Source organism: Mirounga leonina, unplaced genomic scaffold (genome assembly GCF_011800145.1).
Source record: "Mirounga leonina isolate KUSES-001 unplaced genomic scaffold, KU_Mleo_1.0 Mir_173, whole genome shotgun sequence".
Lineage (NCBI taxonomy): Eukaryota > Metazoa > Chordata > Mammalia > Carnivora > Phocidae > Mirounga > Mirounga leonina.
The window spans coordinates 61,121,726-61,139,910 of record NW_023270447.1 but is presented as its reverse complement, the minus strand read 5'-3'; the positions used below and the strand labels follow the sequence as shown (position 1 = coordinate 61,139,910).

At 45.7% G+C, this 18,185-nt stretch overlaps 1 protein-coding gene and 1 long non-coding RNA gene across 2 annotated transcripts in view; one reads left to right on the top strand and one right to left on the bottom strand.

Moving 5' to 3' along the window:
- Positions 1 to 18,185, bottom strand: part of LOC118019537 — a 53,489-nt gene that overhangs the window by 8,963 nt on the left and 26,341 nt on the right. The gene's annotated exons all lie outside the window — the stretch shown is intronic.
- On the top strand, positions 738 to 6,636 carry ZNF691 (zinc finger protein 691). The gene is made up of 2 exons (XM_035018819.1): positions 738 to 907; positions 5,157 to 6,636. Exon 2 carries the CDS (start codon positions 5,166 to 5,168, stop codon positions 6,018 to 6,020), a length of 855 nt encoding a protein of 284 aa, XP_034874710.1. The 5' UTR covers positions 738 to 907; positions 5,157 to 5,165; the 3' UTR covers positions 6,021 to 6,636.

Genomic DNA, 18,185 nt, shown 5'->3' with positions numbered 1-18,185 from the left:
GCCAGGGATTTTACAGGGGAGGAAAATGGTGTTCCAAATGGTTGGGCGGTAGAACTGGGATTATAAATCTAGTTTATCTAGCTCTGAAGACAATATTCTTTGCTCTTTGCACTGAAATACCGTGCAGGTATGAGAATATTCTATTAGACTTTTTTTTTTTTTTTAAATAAAACTTGGGGGGAAAAAAAACCTTCACCCTGGATATACCTTAGAAGTCTTATTGTGCCGGCTTGATGAATGGCAGTCAGCTTTATCCAGGTAGGACGCAGAAAAATCCCTGTGCAGAAGCGTTGGGGAACCCAGAGGCAGCGCCTCATACGGGGAACGTTTAGTTTCTCTGACAAACGGATTGGGTTAGTTGATCTTTAATCTCCCTTCTAGTTCTACAATCCTCTGACTTTTAATTATAAACCTCAAGTAAAGCGCGCGAATCAAGGCTTCACGGGATGTCTACAGGATCGTCAAGTGCCACCAGCTCAAAGTAAAGAAGAAACTGAGTTCATGATTCCGTGGAGGTCATTCACGTTAGCTCTACGTATTCTACTGCTGGCCAGACCAGTGGCCCCGCACCTTGGGCTTTTAACGCGTGAACGTAGAAGGAAATCCGAGGACCTTGGAAGAGAACTCAGTCTTGGCTACTCAGTTCTAAACTTCGCAGATTCCTTCTCCGAGTCTACGCTCTTCCTCAGGACTACAACTCCCAGCAGGCCTTGCCCGAGGCCAAAGCTTACTGGCGGCCCCGCCTGGGTTTCTTGCGTTGTGGCAGCCAGTACAGCCAGTGGGAAGGAAGGATTCCCCTCAGGAACCAATCCTGGAGAGGTAGGGCGGGTCCTTTCTGGGTTCCGGCTCCGGCTCCTCCCCCGGCCCACCGAGGCGGCGCTGTCCCTGACGGAGCGGCGGGAGCGAGGTGGGTCCGGGTTGGGCCCGAGGTCGCGGGGGGAGGTGGACACGGCTTCGCGGGGAACTCTGAACGTGGCCCCCTCCCTCCCTCCGGGGAGTTAGAGGCTGTGGCTTTGCTCCCTGGATCCGGTGGGGAGTAAATGGGAGCCGGTGGTCCCCTCGCCCCGACCCCTGGCCCCCGCCCCTGGCCCGCGCGGCCAGGAGGCTGCCCTAGCCCCTCCCCACAGGCCCTCCAGTTGGCCTTTCAGTCCAGGTCCTCCCCCCGCCGGCACCGACCATACTTTGGGGGCCAGCCCCTCCCCCTCTCTCATCCCTCCCTCCCAAGCCATCCGGCTACTCAAAACCCAGACCTGTGCTCTAGGACGCGCGTATCCTAGACTCCGCCATCGGCTTCTCCCCGCTACTCACAACCCAGCGTCGGGCCCCGGTCCCCTAACACCTCTGATTGCAGCCTGTGCCTCCTCTCCCCTGCCCATCTCCTGCGGGCCCTCTGACTCCTGTCGTCCCCTCTATCTGACCCGTTATGCAGCTACCCGGTACAGTTCCCTGTTCTTCAACACCTTGTCCCTGGTCTTTCTAAGCTCCTCTCTCTGCATCATTCCCCACCCCCTACCCCTTGACTTGACCCTAAAGACCCCGAACTTTGGCCCTTCAGACCACTTTCCAGCTTGGCCCCTTCACTCTAACCCAGGCCCTTGACCTTCAGCATCTGTGATCACCAGCCCTATCTTCTTGGCTATTACTTCTTAGCCCTGGCTGCTTTTCCACTGCCCCAATCCCTTCCACCCTTGGTCCTCCCTGTACCTCTGAGCCTCCTGGCCCCAATGGGCCCTTCTCTCCCCAAATCTTTGAAATGTGACATGAAAGTACTTCTGTACTTTACCTGCCACTGTGTTCTCAGTAGATAGCGGGCTCCCCATCTCTGCAAGTCCCAATCTTGCTCACCCATCCTGCAAAGTCCTAACTCAGATACTGACTTATCCCTGCAGCTGCTCATCCCTGATCTCTTCAGGGAGACTCGCCTGTGTCATCTGAACTCACCTGGCACTGTTCTTATTCCTTCCTCCTTCCCTTCACCGCCCCCCCTCTCCAGTCTCCTGTCTCCCTTCTCCCCTCCCTCCCTGTCTTCCTCCCTCCTCCTCTCCATTGCTAGTGTCATGCTTAAAAGCCCTGGCTTTGGAGTGATGGGCATAGGTCCCAGTTCTGCCACTCACTTGCTTTGTGCCCTGGGGCAAGTTACAATTTCTCTGAGCCTCAGTTTCCTCATCTCTAAAATAGGTTGTGAAAATGAAGTGACATGATTTGCATATAGTGTTCAGTCCAGGGCCTAGCACTTAGTATGAGCTTCAAAAATGTTTATTATTATTGGTTCCTGTATAATATGCCAGGTGCCGTGCGAGGCATTGAGGAGTGGATGCAAAGGTGACTAAGGCACAGTTCCTGACCCCCCAGAACTGAACCTTCTACACTGTATGCCAGTTTCTGGAGTTCGTGGCCTATTTCCCTGCACTGTGCCATAAATTGAGGGTAATAATCATAATCCTAAATCTTTTTGCTCTTATTTTGATCCAGCATTCGGTCCTGAGTAGAGTCAGAGCCTGGTATATTGCAGGCTGTTAGAATAACAGGATTGGATGTGAGAAGGGGCCAGGTAGCCCCCTGCACAGAGAGAGGTATTGGAGCCCTAGGTGGGGTGGGCAGGGCTGGGGACTGAATTCAGATCATATCCATTGACTCAGACATTCAGAAAACATTTGAGCAGTGCCTCGTGCTGGGGAGAGATTGCCAAAATGACCCAGTCTCTGCCCTCAAATTGCTTATTAACTGCTAGTGGAAACAGATATGTGAAAAGATCATTGCAAATCACTGTAAAAGCAAGTACGTACAAGATTCTGTGGGTGCCTAAAGGTGGAAGAGTGGGCAGATTCCTGAGGAACAGTGGGGGAGACAGCCACAAATAAGCATGAAATGGGTTCTGGAGACAGGCCTGCCCTTCACTCAGCTCATTCAACGAATATTTGTTAAAGATCTGCTATAAATGACTGTCACTACTTGAGGAATTTGGGTTACATTAGAAAACAAAGACCCTGTCCCTCATGGGACTTATGTTTTAGCAGGGGGAGGCAGACACTAAAAGATGTAAGAAATAAATAGAATGTTAGCAGGTGAGAAGTGCCGTGGGGCAGGAGCACTGGGAGTGTGAGAATGGGGTTGTGATTTTTAAAAGGATTGTCAGGAAACAGTTAGTATCAAGGAATAAATTGTTTCTGATGTTTACTTGCATTTTTGAAAGTGAAGCAAGCCTCCTTCATGTCTCTTATCTAGATTTTTCAAGAAACACTCTCTAACAGGGACTGGTAAACTGTAGTTCACCTCCCTTTGTTTTAAATAAAGTTTTATTGGAACACAGCCACACTCATTCCTTTGTGTATTGTCTGTGGCTGCTTTTATGATAAGAGGGCAGGGTTGAGTGGTTGCAATGGAGATCCTGTGGTCCCAGATGTTTACTAAATATTTACTGCCTGGCCCTTTCCAGAAAAATTTGCCGGCCTCCACTCAAAGATTTGAGGCTCTGTCAGTATTTCACCATTTTTTGTTTTTCTTGTACTGTTTTTTAATTAAAAAAATTTTGTTTTCTTTCCTAACAAGATCATGTAAGGGATCTTTTTCATTCTTGTAATCTGTGCAGGGCTAGGATATAGTGTCCTCCACAGTGGTCATAGCGGCTGTCATTTGCTGCGTTACTCGTACGCGCCACAAGCACCCTGAGTGCACTGGGGGCATCTCCTCCGCCACAGGGTCCTGCAGTATAGACAGGCGTCGCGGTGTTAGCGATGTGGGAGTCGAGGCTCAGAGGGCTTGAACGATTTGCACAGTTCTATAGTGTGTGTCGCTATCAGGATCCAGCCTGAAGTGTAGTCAGTGCCCCTTCCGTGACTGCTCTTGTGTGTTCCAGAAATACTTGCTGACCTGAAGGAATTCTGTCACGTTCTCCCCTCGCTGGCCTGTCACAGCCTGTGCTTCCGCCCCTCGTCTCTTGCTCTTGTCACTGCACAGCATCTGTGCGTGCCCGCCGGGCCTTCCCCACCATTATTGCCCCAGGGCCCAGAGGAAACACCACCTGCACTGGCCCGGAAGTACTTCGTCTCCTCGTGGCCTGTCCCGGGCTGTAGGAGCTCAGAGTCTGTGTCGCCCAGCAAGCATTTACTGATGTTTGCCGAAGTTGGCAGTGCGTATGGGTAGCTGTGTGTGGGGGAGAGAATGTGGTTTGTATCTGCGAGTCTTTGTAGGTGGCATGTGAGTGTGTGTGTGTGTGTGTGTGTGTGTGTGAGATTTTGTGTGGGGTATGGATATACCTGTGTGATTGTGTAGCCACGTATGTGGCTAAATGTTTGGAAGGGCTGTGTGTGTATATGTGATGTGTGTGACTGTCAGTTTCTATAAGTGTATGTGAGTGTGTGGTGTGTGTGTATGTGTCTGTGTGTGGCTGTATGTGTGTGACTATGGTAGGTGTGTATGGTGTGAGAACATGGTTGAGTGTGGCTGGTATGTGAGAATGGCTGTGTGAGTGTGTGTGTGTGTGTGTGTGATGTGGTGTGCATGTGGCTGTGCACGGTGTTGGAGAGTGGAAGTGGATATTGACCAATCAGCAGACATAGCCCAGTCCCCGCAGTGGGTCGTGGAGGGCCCCGATGTTAACCCTAGTTGCTAGGCTAGGCTGCGGTCTGGGGAAGGGAAGGGTGGCGGAACATTTAAGAGAATTTAAACAACTGGGAGAGCCTCAAGAATGAGAGGTTCTGTTCATTTTGAAAGCAGGCAAATGGATACTTTTAAGGAAGGTTTTTCAAAAAAGATTAAACATAAAAGGAGTTTCAGTTAGCTTAGAGTTAGGCAGAGAAATGGAACTGTCCCCAACTGGAAGCTCCTTTAGCTGCACACGAATTAAGAGTCTAGACTGTCATTGTTAGTGGTATGAAAAAAAGTGACATTATTCACATTGCACAACTATCTGTTGGGAGGGGACAAAAGTGATGCCTTCTTTTTACTCTGATGGGTAGCTTTAAATATCTGTGGAAGTTTGTCACTTGAGAGTTATTAAGTAAAGGCATTCTCTCTAAGTATTCCCGTTAATTGAGGTCATTTCTGATGGATGGTTCCATGGGGAAGGTGTACACCCCTTCAGCCAGAGCAAAGTTGCCCTGTGGTGGAGCCAGACCCCAGGAATAAAGGTGTTGGCCATTTGTGTTCATTCTCAGGGTTCAGAAATGGGCAGTGAGAAGGAGCAGAATCCAGAACAGCACCTGCCTGAGGAAGGGGAATGGGGTAAGCCGTGGAGAGTGGATGACTCAGAGGGTTTTCGGATCCCAGACGGGGAGAAAGAGCACGGGCAAGAGAGCCCATCGGAAGGTCCGCAAGAGATCCACCCCAAAAAGCCGTGGCAGAAAGTCACTGTCCCCGCGGGAGAGCCCAGAAGCCCCACAGCTCACCCGAGGCCCGAGACCGATGAGAAGCCCTTCATATGTGCCCAGTGTGGGAAAACCTTCAATAATACCTCCAACCTGAGAACACACCAGCGCATCCACACGGGCGAGAAGCCTTACAAGTGTTCCGAATGTGGCAAGAGCTTCTCGAGGAGCTCCAACCGCATCCGGCACGAGCGGATCCACCTGGAAGAGAAGCACTACAAATGTCCCAAGTGTCAGGAGAGCTTCCGGCGGCGCTCGGACCTCACCACGCACCAGCAAGACCACCTGGGCAAGCGGCCGTACCGCTGTGACATCTGTGGCAAGAGCTTCAGCCAGAGCGCCACTCTGGCGGTGCACCATCGGACCCACTTGGAGCCAGCGCCCTACATCTGCTGTGAGTGCGGGAAGAGCTTCAGCAACAGCTCCAGCTTTGGCGTGCACCACCGCACGCACACAGGTGAGAGGCCCTATGAGTGCGCTGAGTGTGGGCGGACCTTCAGCGACATCTCCAACTTCGGAGCACACCAGAGGACCCACAGAGGGGAGAAGCCCTACTGGTGCACTCTGTGCGGGAAGCACTTTTCCCGGAGCTCAAACCTCATCCGCCACCAGAAAACGCACATGGGAGAGCAGGCTGGGAAAGACTCCAGCTGAAGGACGATGAGGGAGAGAGGCGGAGAGACCCCAGCCTTGTGTAGGAAGATCTCTAGGATCTGCTGCTGGCCCCTTGACCTCAAGCCCTTCATCCCACTTTGGAGAATGGTTTCCTGTTGCCTCTGAAGCCAGGATCTCTGGAAAGTCCTGAGAAGGGACTCTTGAGTAAGAATCCTTGCCGCTCTCCAGGCCAGTTTCTTGCCTTGGAAAGTTTGGAGGATCCAGTCTTGGCTTCATCTCCTTGGGAGGAAAGAGAAGTAGGGTAGGCTTAGCACATGCTCATGTCATTAGGGCAACCATCCCCTGGCCTTTGAGGAAGTACCTGTGAGGTGGGCATCACTGTCTGAAGGTCCTCCAAATCGTAGATGAACTGCTTAGGGCATATTGTGGTGGCTGTCAGTTCCCATCTGCTGTGCCCCACCTGCGCTGGGAGGAGCTGCCCTCCCAGTGGAAGGGGCCTCCTCAGCCTGGAGAAGAGGTCTGGTCCTGCCTTAGGAACGAAAGGGAAGCCCTCAGGGAGCCACGATCCAGGGACCTTCACAGTCCCCCATGTTTGTGACTTGTTCCCCCACCCTAACCTGCATCTGTGATTAGCAGTAAAACCCTTCAATGAAAAGGACCTGTGTACTTATTTGGGGCATCGAGGAAGTGGGAGCTGGGGAGCTGGTTGCACTGCAGCCTCCCTGCAAGGGGGCTGGATCCCAGGAAGAATGGGTGGCTGCTCTGAAAAGCAGAGGAAAGCAGGCTGAGTCTCTGGGGCCTTTGAGGAGGAAGACAAGAGGAAAGAAGTAACACTGAGCATCCACATCTGCTGTAGAGGCTACAGGTCACATTTATATCTTTGTTTCTGTGAGCTGGCACAGCAGCCCTCAAGGGAATAAGATGAGGACACAAGTGAGGAGACGTGAAGTCAGGAGTGTGGTGGAGCCAGAGTTCACACTTGGGCCTCCCTTGATTCTGAGCTGATGCCCTTTCCATTGCTTGCACCTAGTGGCTTCAGAAGGAAGAGCCACCTGGGGGGGCTGGCCTGGGACCAAGTGAGTCCCTGAAAGTGGGAGCTAGGATGGCCTCTTGATGTGGCCCTGGACCATTCGCTTTGTGGGAAGTCAATGCCAAGTCTGAGAACCTTTTCTCCTTTAGATTCTTGATTGGCACTTCCTTGTGCTTAGGAAGAATGATAGTGTCGGGGAGCAGGGGGTGAGGGCTGGGATGAACCCACAATGGCAGTCTTTGCCTTTAGTGGCAATAGTTTAGTTCCCAAGGCTGGGACAGCTGGGCAAGGGCCCTCCCAGCTTCCTGCCCTCCTGGTTTAGGCCTGGCTCCACATAGCGGATTTCAGTGTTTTCTGCATGGCAGTTTAATGTTCACCCAGATTTCCTCCAACAGATACAGAAGACCCCTCTCTACATCTCTTGCCAGTTGGGTCCTGCTCTTCCCGAGTGAGGGGACTTCTTCATTGTAGCTAATTGCCAGAATATGATTCTGACACCACCCATAACCTAACCTATCACATGGGATCCTGCCACCCACCCAGGAAGGGATGTGCTAGGAGCTTTATACTCATCATGTTGAATTCTCACGTTAAGCCTGGGAAGTAAGAATCACCCACATATGACAGTTGGAGAAACAGGCAGACAGAAAGCGACTTACTCGAGATTACTTGGCAAGTAAATGGCAGGGTCAGGAACTGAACCTACTTCTGCCTAAATCCAAAGCCTGTATTTTTTCCAACTATAAAAGACTTCCCAAACAATTCCCTGACATATGTAGGACACTACAGTTTACAAAGCACTTTTTAAAAAAAGCTTTTATTTTAATGACCCAGTGCTCATCACGACAAGTGCACTCCTTAATCCGCTTAACCTGTTTCATCCATTCCACAACCCCCTTCCCTTCTGGTAACCAGTTCTCTACAGTTAAGAGTCTGTCTCTTGCTTTGTCTCTCTTTTCTTTCCCCTTAGCTCATTTGTTTTGTTTCTGAAATTCCACTTATGAGTGAAATCATTATGGTATTTGTCTTTCTCCAACTGACTTATTTCACTTAGCATTATATCTCTAGCTCCATCCATGTTGTTGCATATGGCAAGATTTCATTCTTTTTTATGACTCAATAATATTCCATTGTCTGTACACCACATCTTTATCCATTCATCAGTTGATGGACATGTGGGCTGTTTCCATAATTTGGCTGTTGTAAATAATGCTGCTATAAACAGGGGTGCATGTATCCCTTTGAATTAATGTTTTTGTATTCTACAAAGCACTTTTATTGCATATACATTTTCCTGCTCCTTGAAAATCTGCATACAAGATATTTTAAACATAAGTCACCAAACTTGCATGTATGAATTGGCACACTCCCTAATAGTTAAAGTTGCCATCAAACACCACTGAGCACCATTTCTCATGCATCTATTATCTCTGATCTCCATTAACTATCCTGTAAGGTGGTAGTATCCCCATTTTTGAGATAAAACAAATCTGAAAGGTTAAATGACCTGACCTAATGGCTAAGCTGTGATCCAAATCAGGTATGTGGGATTCCAAGGCCACGCTCTTCATTATATCCACTAACAAGTTAGGTCTACTGGTCCTGTCTGGGGAGCTTGATATCATCCTTCCAGACCTAGAGCCTTAGTGACAATTGCTGTGACTTTCTGGGAGTCTCAGCTGCCAGTAAGACCCAGGACCAATGTACTGGGCATTTGCTTTGATCTTGGGACATGACTTGCTGGCCAATCTCATTTGCCCCTTTTGACCAAGTTCATAGGCTAGGGTTTCTGTGTTGTTTCGGACCTGTGAGTCCTGACTAGTCCACTTATTCACTCTCTGACTTCCTTTTTTGTTAACCTCCCTAATTTCCTCTTTCATTCCCTTCATTTTCTGAGTGTAGGAGACTGGCACATAAACCCAGAGTTACAGTGCAGGATGATAGGTGTCATTATTATCCCTAGGGTGCTCGAGGAGGGTCTTAAACTGGCCTGTACTGGACATTGGGGTCCAAAATTGAATAAGACAGTCTTTCCTGCAGGGAACTCAGAGGAAGACAAACTCCTTAGAACAGAGTATTGGGAGACCACGGTGGGAATGGCTAATTCTTTGGAGGGAAGAAGGTGAGATGATGATTGAGCCTGGTCTTGAGTGAGTAGGTGTTTACTAGGCAAAGAAGAGGAAGGTTACTTCAGATGGAAGGGAAAGCTTGGTGTTGTAAGGAACAGTGAAACATTTGACATAATCAGAGTGTCCTGTGAGGAGGAGATGAAGCTGGTAGGTAGTCAGGGACCAGATTGTGAAGGGTGTTGGATGCCAGGATAAAGAATTTTGGACTGTAGACCACAGAATTTTCAAGTAGGGGAATGGCATGATCATTCAGGCTAGTGTGGAGGGTGAACTAAAGGGGGTTAGGTAAGTTGGAAATATGCCAAGTGCCAGTTGGAGTCCTCCTGACCCACAGAGATCTCTGTATGATTGCCTCAGAGCCTTGTCAGTTCCACAGAGTGGGAAAGTCCAAACCCTTCACACAATTTCTGCAGGTTCCTGAGATTCATACTCTCATGGTCTCCTTTTGCCTGAGGTTCCCAAGACTGTACAAGCCTCTGTTTTGTCTCTGTCAGCCCTGTCGCTGAACTAAGCACCTTCATTGGCTTCCCCAAGAAATTCTGCCACACCAAGCATTCTGTAAATTTAGAATCCCTTTGAGAGATTGGAAGTCTTGGGGAGGGGCTCCCATCATGGCATGTCCCTAGCTTCCTCTCTTCCCTCCCATTGCTGCCCTTATCCTCTCCCAATTGCCCTGGAAACTGCAGATTCTTTTACTGTCTTATAAAGATTTTATTTATTTGTTTATTTGAGAGAGAGAGAGGGAGGGAGAGCTCGAGCAGGGTAAGGAGCAGAGGGGGAGGGAGAGGGAGAAGAGGAAAGAATCTCAAGCGGACTCCGTGCTTTAGACCAACATGGAGCTTGATCTTAGGATGCTGAGATCATGACCTGAGCCGAAACCAAGAGTTGGGCACCTAACTGACTTAGCCACCCAGATGCCCCAACTTTTACTCTATTACAGAAAGCTGTTTGGCTTTCCTCAGTCCCTGATGCCAATTTGCATACAGAAACACATCAAGGAGTTCAGCAGAACAAAGGCTTCACCATTTAACAACATAACACCTACCTCATGAAGCAGTTGCAAAAATAAACAATAAATACCCTTGGAGATTCACAAAGCATGTAAGCATATTAAAGGTTTAAGACTCTAGTCTGAACAAAAGTGATTGTTTCCCCTTCTGAAATAACATAAAAGGAATCGAAACATAACAGCAGAGAGAATGGCAGGGAAGAGGGGTGGTATGTGCAGAGACTTCAACAATTTCTAAAAGTAGATGACACACATTGATGACTTAGCAGAGTGGTGGAAGCCACAGCCCAGAATTCAGACGATGGAAGTGAGAGCCAGCCTTCCTGGCAAAACCACAGAGAGACTCTGAGTTCATGGTTGGCAGGTACTGATGACATGAAAAATGGGTCTAAAAACTATACAGTTTGTAGAAGGTCTGTCTGTGCCACTGCACCAGTCACCTCCCTCTTACCTCCAGAGTGGAGAGTAACTGATGCTTACCTCCAGACAAAAATAAAACACACATAGCAGGACCCCAGAAGGCTCATTCTATAGAAATCCAATAAATCTGGAGAAATCTGGTATGTTTAGTATAGCATTGATATCCCAGAATAAAACTTTTGTCATTGTGACATTTACAAACCCTCTTCCCACCTCATCCTCCAACAATGACCCATCCACTCACACTACAGAAAAGCCTTCCAGAAGACCCCCCTCAGCTTTCCTGTTCAAGAGAGTGACCTCTCAGGGAAACATACAGCAACAGAGGGAACCAACTCAATTACTGAGATTAATCAACTTGGTCTGTTATTCCATAAACAGTCAATGAGGAACACCAGAGTTAAGAATATGGCTAGAAGCATGAAAGAGAGAGACAAGGTAAATAGAATAAGTGACTCCAGACAACAGAAAGTTATAATGGAGCAGTAGAATCTTTAAAAATTCTAATTATATTCTCAGGAAGATCTGGGAAGATACCACCTCCATAAAACAAGAAACGTTGCTAGTGGAAAGGAAAAATTGGAAAATAGCAAATAGCTTTTGGAAATTAAACATATGACAGCTAAAATAAGATATTCAAGAGACCACTTGGAAGAGAAAATCAAGAAAAGCTTCTACGATGTAGAGCAAAAATACAGACAAGGAAAGAAGAAATAAAGCACATAGAAGATCAACCCAAGAGGTTCTTTTGATGAAGACTGTTGGTCGTCCTCCAAAATCTGTTCTCTCGTTTTGTTGGAGCACTGAACTAACCAACATTTCCCAGCCTCCTTTGCAGTTAGGTATAGTCATATAATTTAAGTTCTTGTCCCTGGAAGATGAGCAGAAATGGTATGTGACATTTCTGGGCTTAGACCTCAGGAAAGCAGCATGTCTTCACCTCATTTTCTTACCACCTTTCACTAGTTGTAACCTGCGGGAATGCAGCTTTGATAGTTGCAGACTATATAGTGCCCTAGTGTCAATTTGCCAGATAGAACACAAAACACCCAATTAAATTTGAATTTCAGGTAAACGACAAATAATTTTTTGGTATAATTATGTCCTAGATGTTGCATCATAGTGGGTAGCAGAGCAATGGGATAAAAGGGAGTGGGTTCTTGAGCTTAGCATGCAGCAGTGCTAACCCACTCACCTGCCTGGATGCTTCACAACTATTAATGAGAAAGAAACAGATTTTTTTGTGCTCCAAGCCATTGCTTTCTTGGGCCTCTTTTTTTTTTTTTTACAGCACCTTAACCTTTCACCCTAATACTTAGAGGTGAGTTCCTGCCATAACAAGACTGTGGCACATCTTACTACAGATGGTGTCTTACATTGCTATTGGTCATTCTCCCCACCCCACATTTTAACATCTCCAAAATTGGAATATGTCCAAAAATTGATGCTAGTTTAGATTTGATGATATATCACATTATAAGAGAGACAAGGCAGTGATATCACCAAGATGGTGGAATAGGAAGTCCCAGCCTTCACTGCCCCAAAGAGACAATGACTTAACAACAAAATATAGACCAAAATACCTTTGTGAGAACTCCAGAAACCTACAGCTCGCACAGCTCAGCACAGGTAGTTCTGCCCAGGGTGGGGGGGTATGGGGGTGTGGTAAGAAAGGCAGGGGAAGAGTGGAACATGTATCCAACGTTCTGGATTTTCAGAGGGCTGCCCAAGGACCTGGTTTCTATCTTACCTGAGATGGGGTACTCATGGGGAAACAATATACTTTTGATGACACTGAGTACAAAGTACTTTGGATGTCATTGAGTGGGGTGGCTTCATGCTGTTAACAGCAGAGAACCTGCAGTACTACAGATAGGCACCAGAGGGAGCAAGAGATAAATGAGCTCCTGAAAAAAAAGAAACTAGCAGACTTCTCTAATTGGGAAATTAGAGCATAAGCTCAGAGAAATTACATCCACCAAAAAGGTTTTCAGAAGTCCCAGAATCTATAGCCAGGCAAATTGTTAAAGATTTTCCCTTACCTGAAGCCAGTCTGTACAAAAATCAGGAAAATAATACATGAACAAAATGAGAATATCAAGAAAGATATAGAAACTATGAGAAAGAACCAAACAGTGGTGCCTGGGTGGCTCATTCGGTTAAGTGTCTGACTGGATTTCAGCTCAGATCATGATCTCAGGGTCGTGAGATCAAGCCCTGTGTTGGGCTCTGTGCTGAGTGTGCAGCCTGCTTGAGATTTTCTCTCTCCCTCTACCCCCCCCCCCCATTTGCTTGCTGCTTTCTCTCAAATAAATTAATTAAGAAAAAAAACCCAAATTCCAGAGCTGAAGAATACAATAGCTGAGCTGAAAAATTCATTAGCGGGGTTCAACAACATGCTTAACCAAACAAGAAAGAACCGGTTATTTGAGATTATTGAGTTAGAGGAACAAAAACAAACAAGAATGAAGAAAAGTGAAGAAAGCCTAAGGGATTTATAGGATATCATAAAGCCAACCAATGTATGCGTTATTGAAGTTCCAGAAGGAGATGAGAGAGAAAGGGGCAGAGCACTTAAAGAAGTAATGATCAAGGACATACAATTTCAAGACACTCCATAGACTCTAAGTATGATGAATCCAAAGAGGCTCACAGCAAGACAAATTATAATCAAACTGTCAAAAGTCAAAGACAGAGAGTCTTGAAAAGCAGCAAGAGAAGAACAACTCACTATGGACAAGGGAGCTCCCATAAGATTATTGCTGTATTCTCAGCAAAAGCCTTACAGGCCAGACGGGAGCAAGATAATATATTCAAGGGCTGGGGCGCCTGGGTGGCTCAGCCGTTAAGCATCTGCCTTCGGCTCAGGTCATGATCTCAGGGCCCTGGGATCGAGCCCCGCATCGGGCTCCCTGCTCCACGGGAAGCCTGCTTCTCCCTCTCCCACTCCCCTTGCTTGTGTTCCCTCTCTCACTGTGTCTCTCTCTGTCAAATAAATAAAATCTTAAAAAAAAAAAATATATATATATATATATATATATTCAAGGGCTGAGAGAAAAACTGCCAGCCAAGAATATTATATCTGGAAAAATTATCCTTCAAAAATGGAGAAATAAACACTTTCCAGATAAACAAAAGCTGAAGGATTTCATCCACTAGACCCGCCTTCCAAGAAATGCTAAAGGGAGTTCACAAGTTGAAACAAAAGGATGCTAAACAGAAACATGAAAGCATATAAAAATATACAGCTTGTTAGTAAATGTAAAAAAAGAAATAGAGAATACTTTAATACTGTAACGGTATTGCAAAAAACACTTTTAATTCTGGGATAGAATTTAAAAGACAAGCATAAAAACAACTATGACTATAAAACTATGTTAATGGATACAATAAATTATATAAAGATGTAATTTGTGACATCAGTAACAATGTTGGGGGTGGAGAGATGCAAAAGAGTTGGGTTTTGCGTATGGTTAAAGTTGTTATCAGCTTAAAATAGATTATTATAATATAAGATGTTTTGTGTAAGCCCTATGGTAACCGCACACACACACAAATACCTATAGAAGATACACAAAAGAAAATGAGGAAGGAATCAAAGCATGTGAATACAAAAAGTCAACAACATATAAGGAAGGCAGAAAGAGAGGAAACCAGGGACAAAATAGCTACAAGACAGAAAGCAATGAACAAAATGCCAATTGTAAGTCTTTCCCTTTTAGTTAATTAGTTTAAATATAAATGGATAAGCTCCTCAAAAGACATAGAGTGGCTGAGTGGATTAAAAACAACAACAACAACTATACCCAACTATATACTGTCTACAGGAGATCCACTTTACATATAAAGATACACATAGGGTGGAAACGAAAAGAAGGAAAAAGATTCCATGCAATTAGTAACCAAGAGCGCAGGAATGGCCATATTTATATCAGATAAAACAGACTTTAAGTAAAAAACTGTCACAAGAGACAAAGAAGAACATTATATAATGATAAAAGGGCCAGTTCACCAGAGAGAGTATAAGAATTACAAATATATCCTGACTGAACATTATAGCACCCAAACATATGAAACCAACATTGTCAGAACTGAAGAGAAAAATAGACTGTAACACAATAATAGTAGGATATTTCAGTACCCCACTTTCAATAATGGATAGAACAACCAGACAGAAGATCAGTAAGGAAATGGAGGGCCTGAACAACACAATAAGCCAAATGGACCTAACATGTATATACAGAACATTCCACCCAACATCAGCAGAATACACATTATTCTCAAGTGTACATGGAACATTCCCCAGGATAGATCACATGTTAAGCCACAAAACAAGTCTTAACCAAATTTAAGAGATGGAAATTATACCAAGTATCTTTTCGGACTACAATGGAGTAAAACTAAAATCAGTAACAGAAGGAAAATTGGAAAGTTTACAAATATATGGAAATTAACACACTTTTCTTTTCTTTTTTTTTTTTTTAAAGATTTTATTTATTTATTTGAGAGAGAGACAATGAGAGACAGAGAGCATGAGAGGAAGGAGGGTCAGAGGGAGAAGCAGACTCCCCGCTGAGCAGGGAGCCCGACGCGGGACTCGATCCTGGGACTCCAGGATCATGACCTGAGCCGAAGGCAGTCGCTTAACCAACTGAGCCACCCAGGCGCCCCAAAACAACACACTCTTGAACAACCAAGAGGTCAAAGAAGACAAGGGAAATCAGAAAATATCTAGAGATAAATGAAAATGAAAACAAAATGAACCAAAATTTGTGGGATGCAGAAAAGCACTATTAAGAGGGAAGTTGATAGCCGAACATGCCTACATTTAAAAAGAAGAAAGCTCTCAAACCAACAACCTGACTTTATGCTTCAAGGAACTAGAAAAAGAACAAACTAAACCCAAAGTTATCAGAAGGAAGGAAATAATAAAAATAAAGGCAGAAATAAATGAAATAGAGATTAGAAAAACAATAGAAAAATCATCAAAGTACTGAATTGGTTTTTAAGATCAATAAAATTGACAAACCCTTAGCTATACTAAGTAGGACAAAAAAGGGAAGGCTCAACAAAAATCAGAAATGAAGAGGAGACATTGCAATTGATGTCACAGAAGTAAAAAGGATCATGAGACTACTATGAACAATTATATGCCAACAAACTGGATAACCTAGAAGAAATAAATAAATTCCTAGAAACATACAACCTGCACAGACTGAATCATGAAAAAATAGAAAATCTGAATAGACCAATAACTACTAAGGAGATTGAATCAGTAATCAAAATGCTCCCAAAAAAGAAGAGTCCAAAACCAGATAGCTTCAAGGGAGAATTCTACCAAATATCTAAAGAACACCAATACTTCTCAAATTCTTCCACAAAATTGAAGAGGAAAGAACATGTCCAAACTCATTTTCTGAGGCCAGCATTACCCTGATACCAAAGCCAGACAGACACTACAAGAAAATGACAGAGCAATATCCCTGATGAATATGATACAAAAATCCCCACTAAAATAGGAGCAAAATGAATTCAGTAGCATATCAAAACTATTGTATATCATGACCAAATGGGATTTATCCCCAAGATACATGATACATGATGGTTCAACATATGAAAACCAATAAATGTAATATACCATTATCAGGTGAAGGACAAAAATCACATGATCATCTCAACTGATGCATAAAAAGCATCTGACAAAACTCAACACCCTATCTTGATAAAAACACTCAACAAACTATGTGCAGAAGGGATGCACCTCAACAAATTAAAGGCCATATATGAAGAGTCCACAGGGAACTTTATACTGGATGGTGAAAGACTGAAAGTTTTTCCTCTAAGGTTAGGAACAAGGCAAAGATGCCCATTCTTACCACTTTTTTTTTTTTAAGATTTTATTTATTTGACAGAGAGAGACACAGCGAGAGAGGGAACACAAGCAGGGAGAGTAGGAGAGGGAGAAGCAGGCCTCCCATTGAGCAGGGAGCCCAATGTGGGGCTCGATCCCAGGACTCTGGGATCATGACCTGAGCCGAAGGCAGACACTTAATGACTGAGCCACCCAGGCGCCCCCATTCTTACCACTTTTATTCAAAATGGTACTTGAAATCTACCCAAAGATATTAGATAGATAAATAGATGAATAAATAAAAGGCATCCAAACTGGTAAGGAAGAAGTAACATCATCTCTTTTCATAGATGACCTGATCTTATATGTAGAAAACCCTGAAGACTCCATAAAAAAAACTATTAGAATAAATGAATTCAGTTAAGTTGCAGAATAGAAAATTGACATACAAAAAGTTTCATTTCTTTTTTTTTTATTTACTTTTTTGAGAGAGTGTGAGAAAGAGCAGGAGAGTGGGGTGAGGGGCAGAAGGAGAGGCAGACTCCCCATTGAGCAGGGAGCCCAATGAGGGGCTTGATCCCAGGACTCCAGGATCATGACCTGAACCGAAGGCAGATGCTGAACTGACTGAGCCACCCAGGCACCATGCTAGTTGCATTTCTATACACTAATAATGAACTAACTGAAAAGGAAGTTAAGAAAACAATCCCACTTATAATGGCATCAAAAGAATGAAATACTGGGGTTCCTGGGTGGCAAGATCAGTTAGGCATCCAACTCTCAATCTCAGCTCAGGTCTTGATCTCAGAGTTGTGAGTTCAAGCCCCACATTGGGCTCCACACTGGGCATGGAACCTACTTAAAAAAAAAAAAAAAAAGAATGAAATATTTAGAAATAAACTTGAGGAGAGAAGGAAAGATGGCGGAGGAGTAGCGGACCCTATTTCAACTGGTCCCCGGAATTGAGCTAGATATCTAGCAGACCACTCTGAGCACCCACGAAACCAGCCTGAGATGTAAGAAGATCTGGATCTCTACAAACAGAATATCACAGGCGGTTGGTTTTGAAGTATGAAGCAGAGAGCCGTGATTCCATGGGCAGATATGGGAGGATAAACAGCAGCAGGAGGGTGCCTGGACGTGGGGATCCTACACCGCTGGTGAGCGACAGCCTCGTGTGCTGCGGATGGGCACAGACTCGCAGACGGGTAGCGGTGGGGAAAGGACTTTAGGGCAGCCCCTGGGGCGGAACCTGGAGCGACGGGGTCGTGCCTGCAAACTGCAGCCCCCGGACGGAAACCTGGAGTGGCAGGGTCACGCGGGTGAACTGGGAACGGCTGGCAGTTTTAGAAGCACAAAGGGCAGAGACAGGCCCCGACCTGGAGACAGGACTGGGGGCGCTGCGGACGGCGCACAACCCAGGACGCTGCAGTTTATAGCAGCACAGACAGAAACGGAGAGAGTGTGGCCTGGAGAGCTCACTGAAGAACAGACTGCGGTCTCTCTGCTCTGAGGCAGAGGGCTGGAAACGGTCTCTTCTGCTCTGACTCACGGAAGAGACGCGGAAAGCTGCCAGGGAAAGCCGCCACAGAACAAAAGCCCCAAGACTGATTCCCGCTGAGCCCATCGCCTGCCACAGGGGGGCAGGGCAACTCTGCCCGAACAGGGTTGCCTGAGTAACAGTGTGGAAGGCCCCTCCTGGAGAAGACAGGCTAGGAAAACAAGAGGCCAGCAACCTGAAGGTCCCAAGAAAACAGGTGCATCT

What these genes read in the sequence shown, in the direction of transcription:
- ZNF691 (XM_035018819.1), top strand. Translation starts at nt 5,166, where the DNA reads ATGGGCAGTGAGAAGGAGCAGAATCCAGAACAGCACCTGCCTGAGGAA.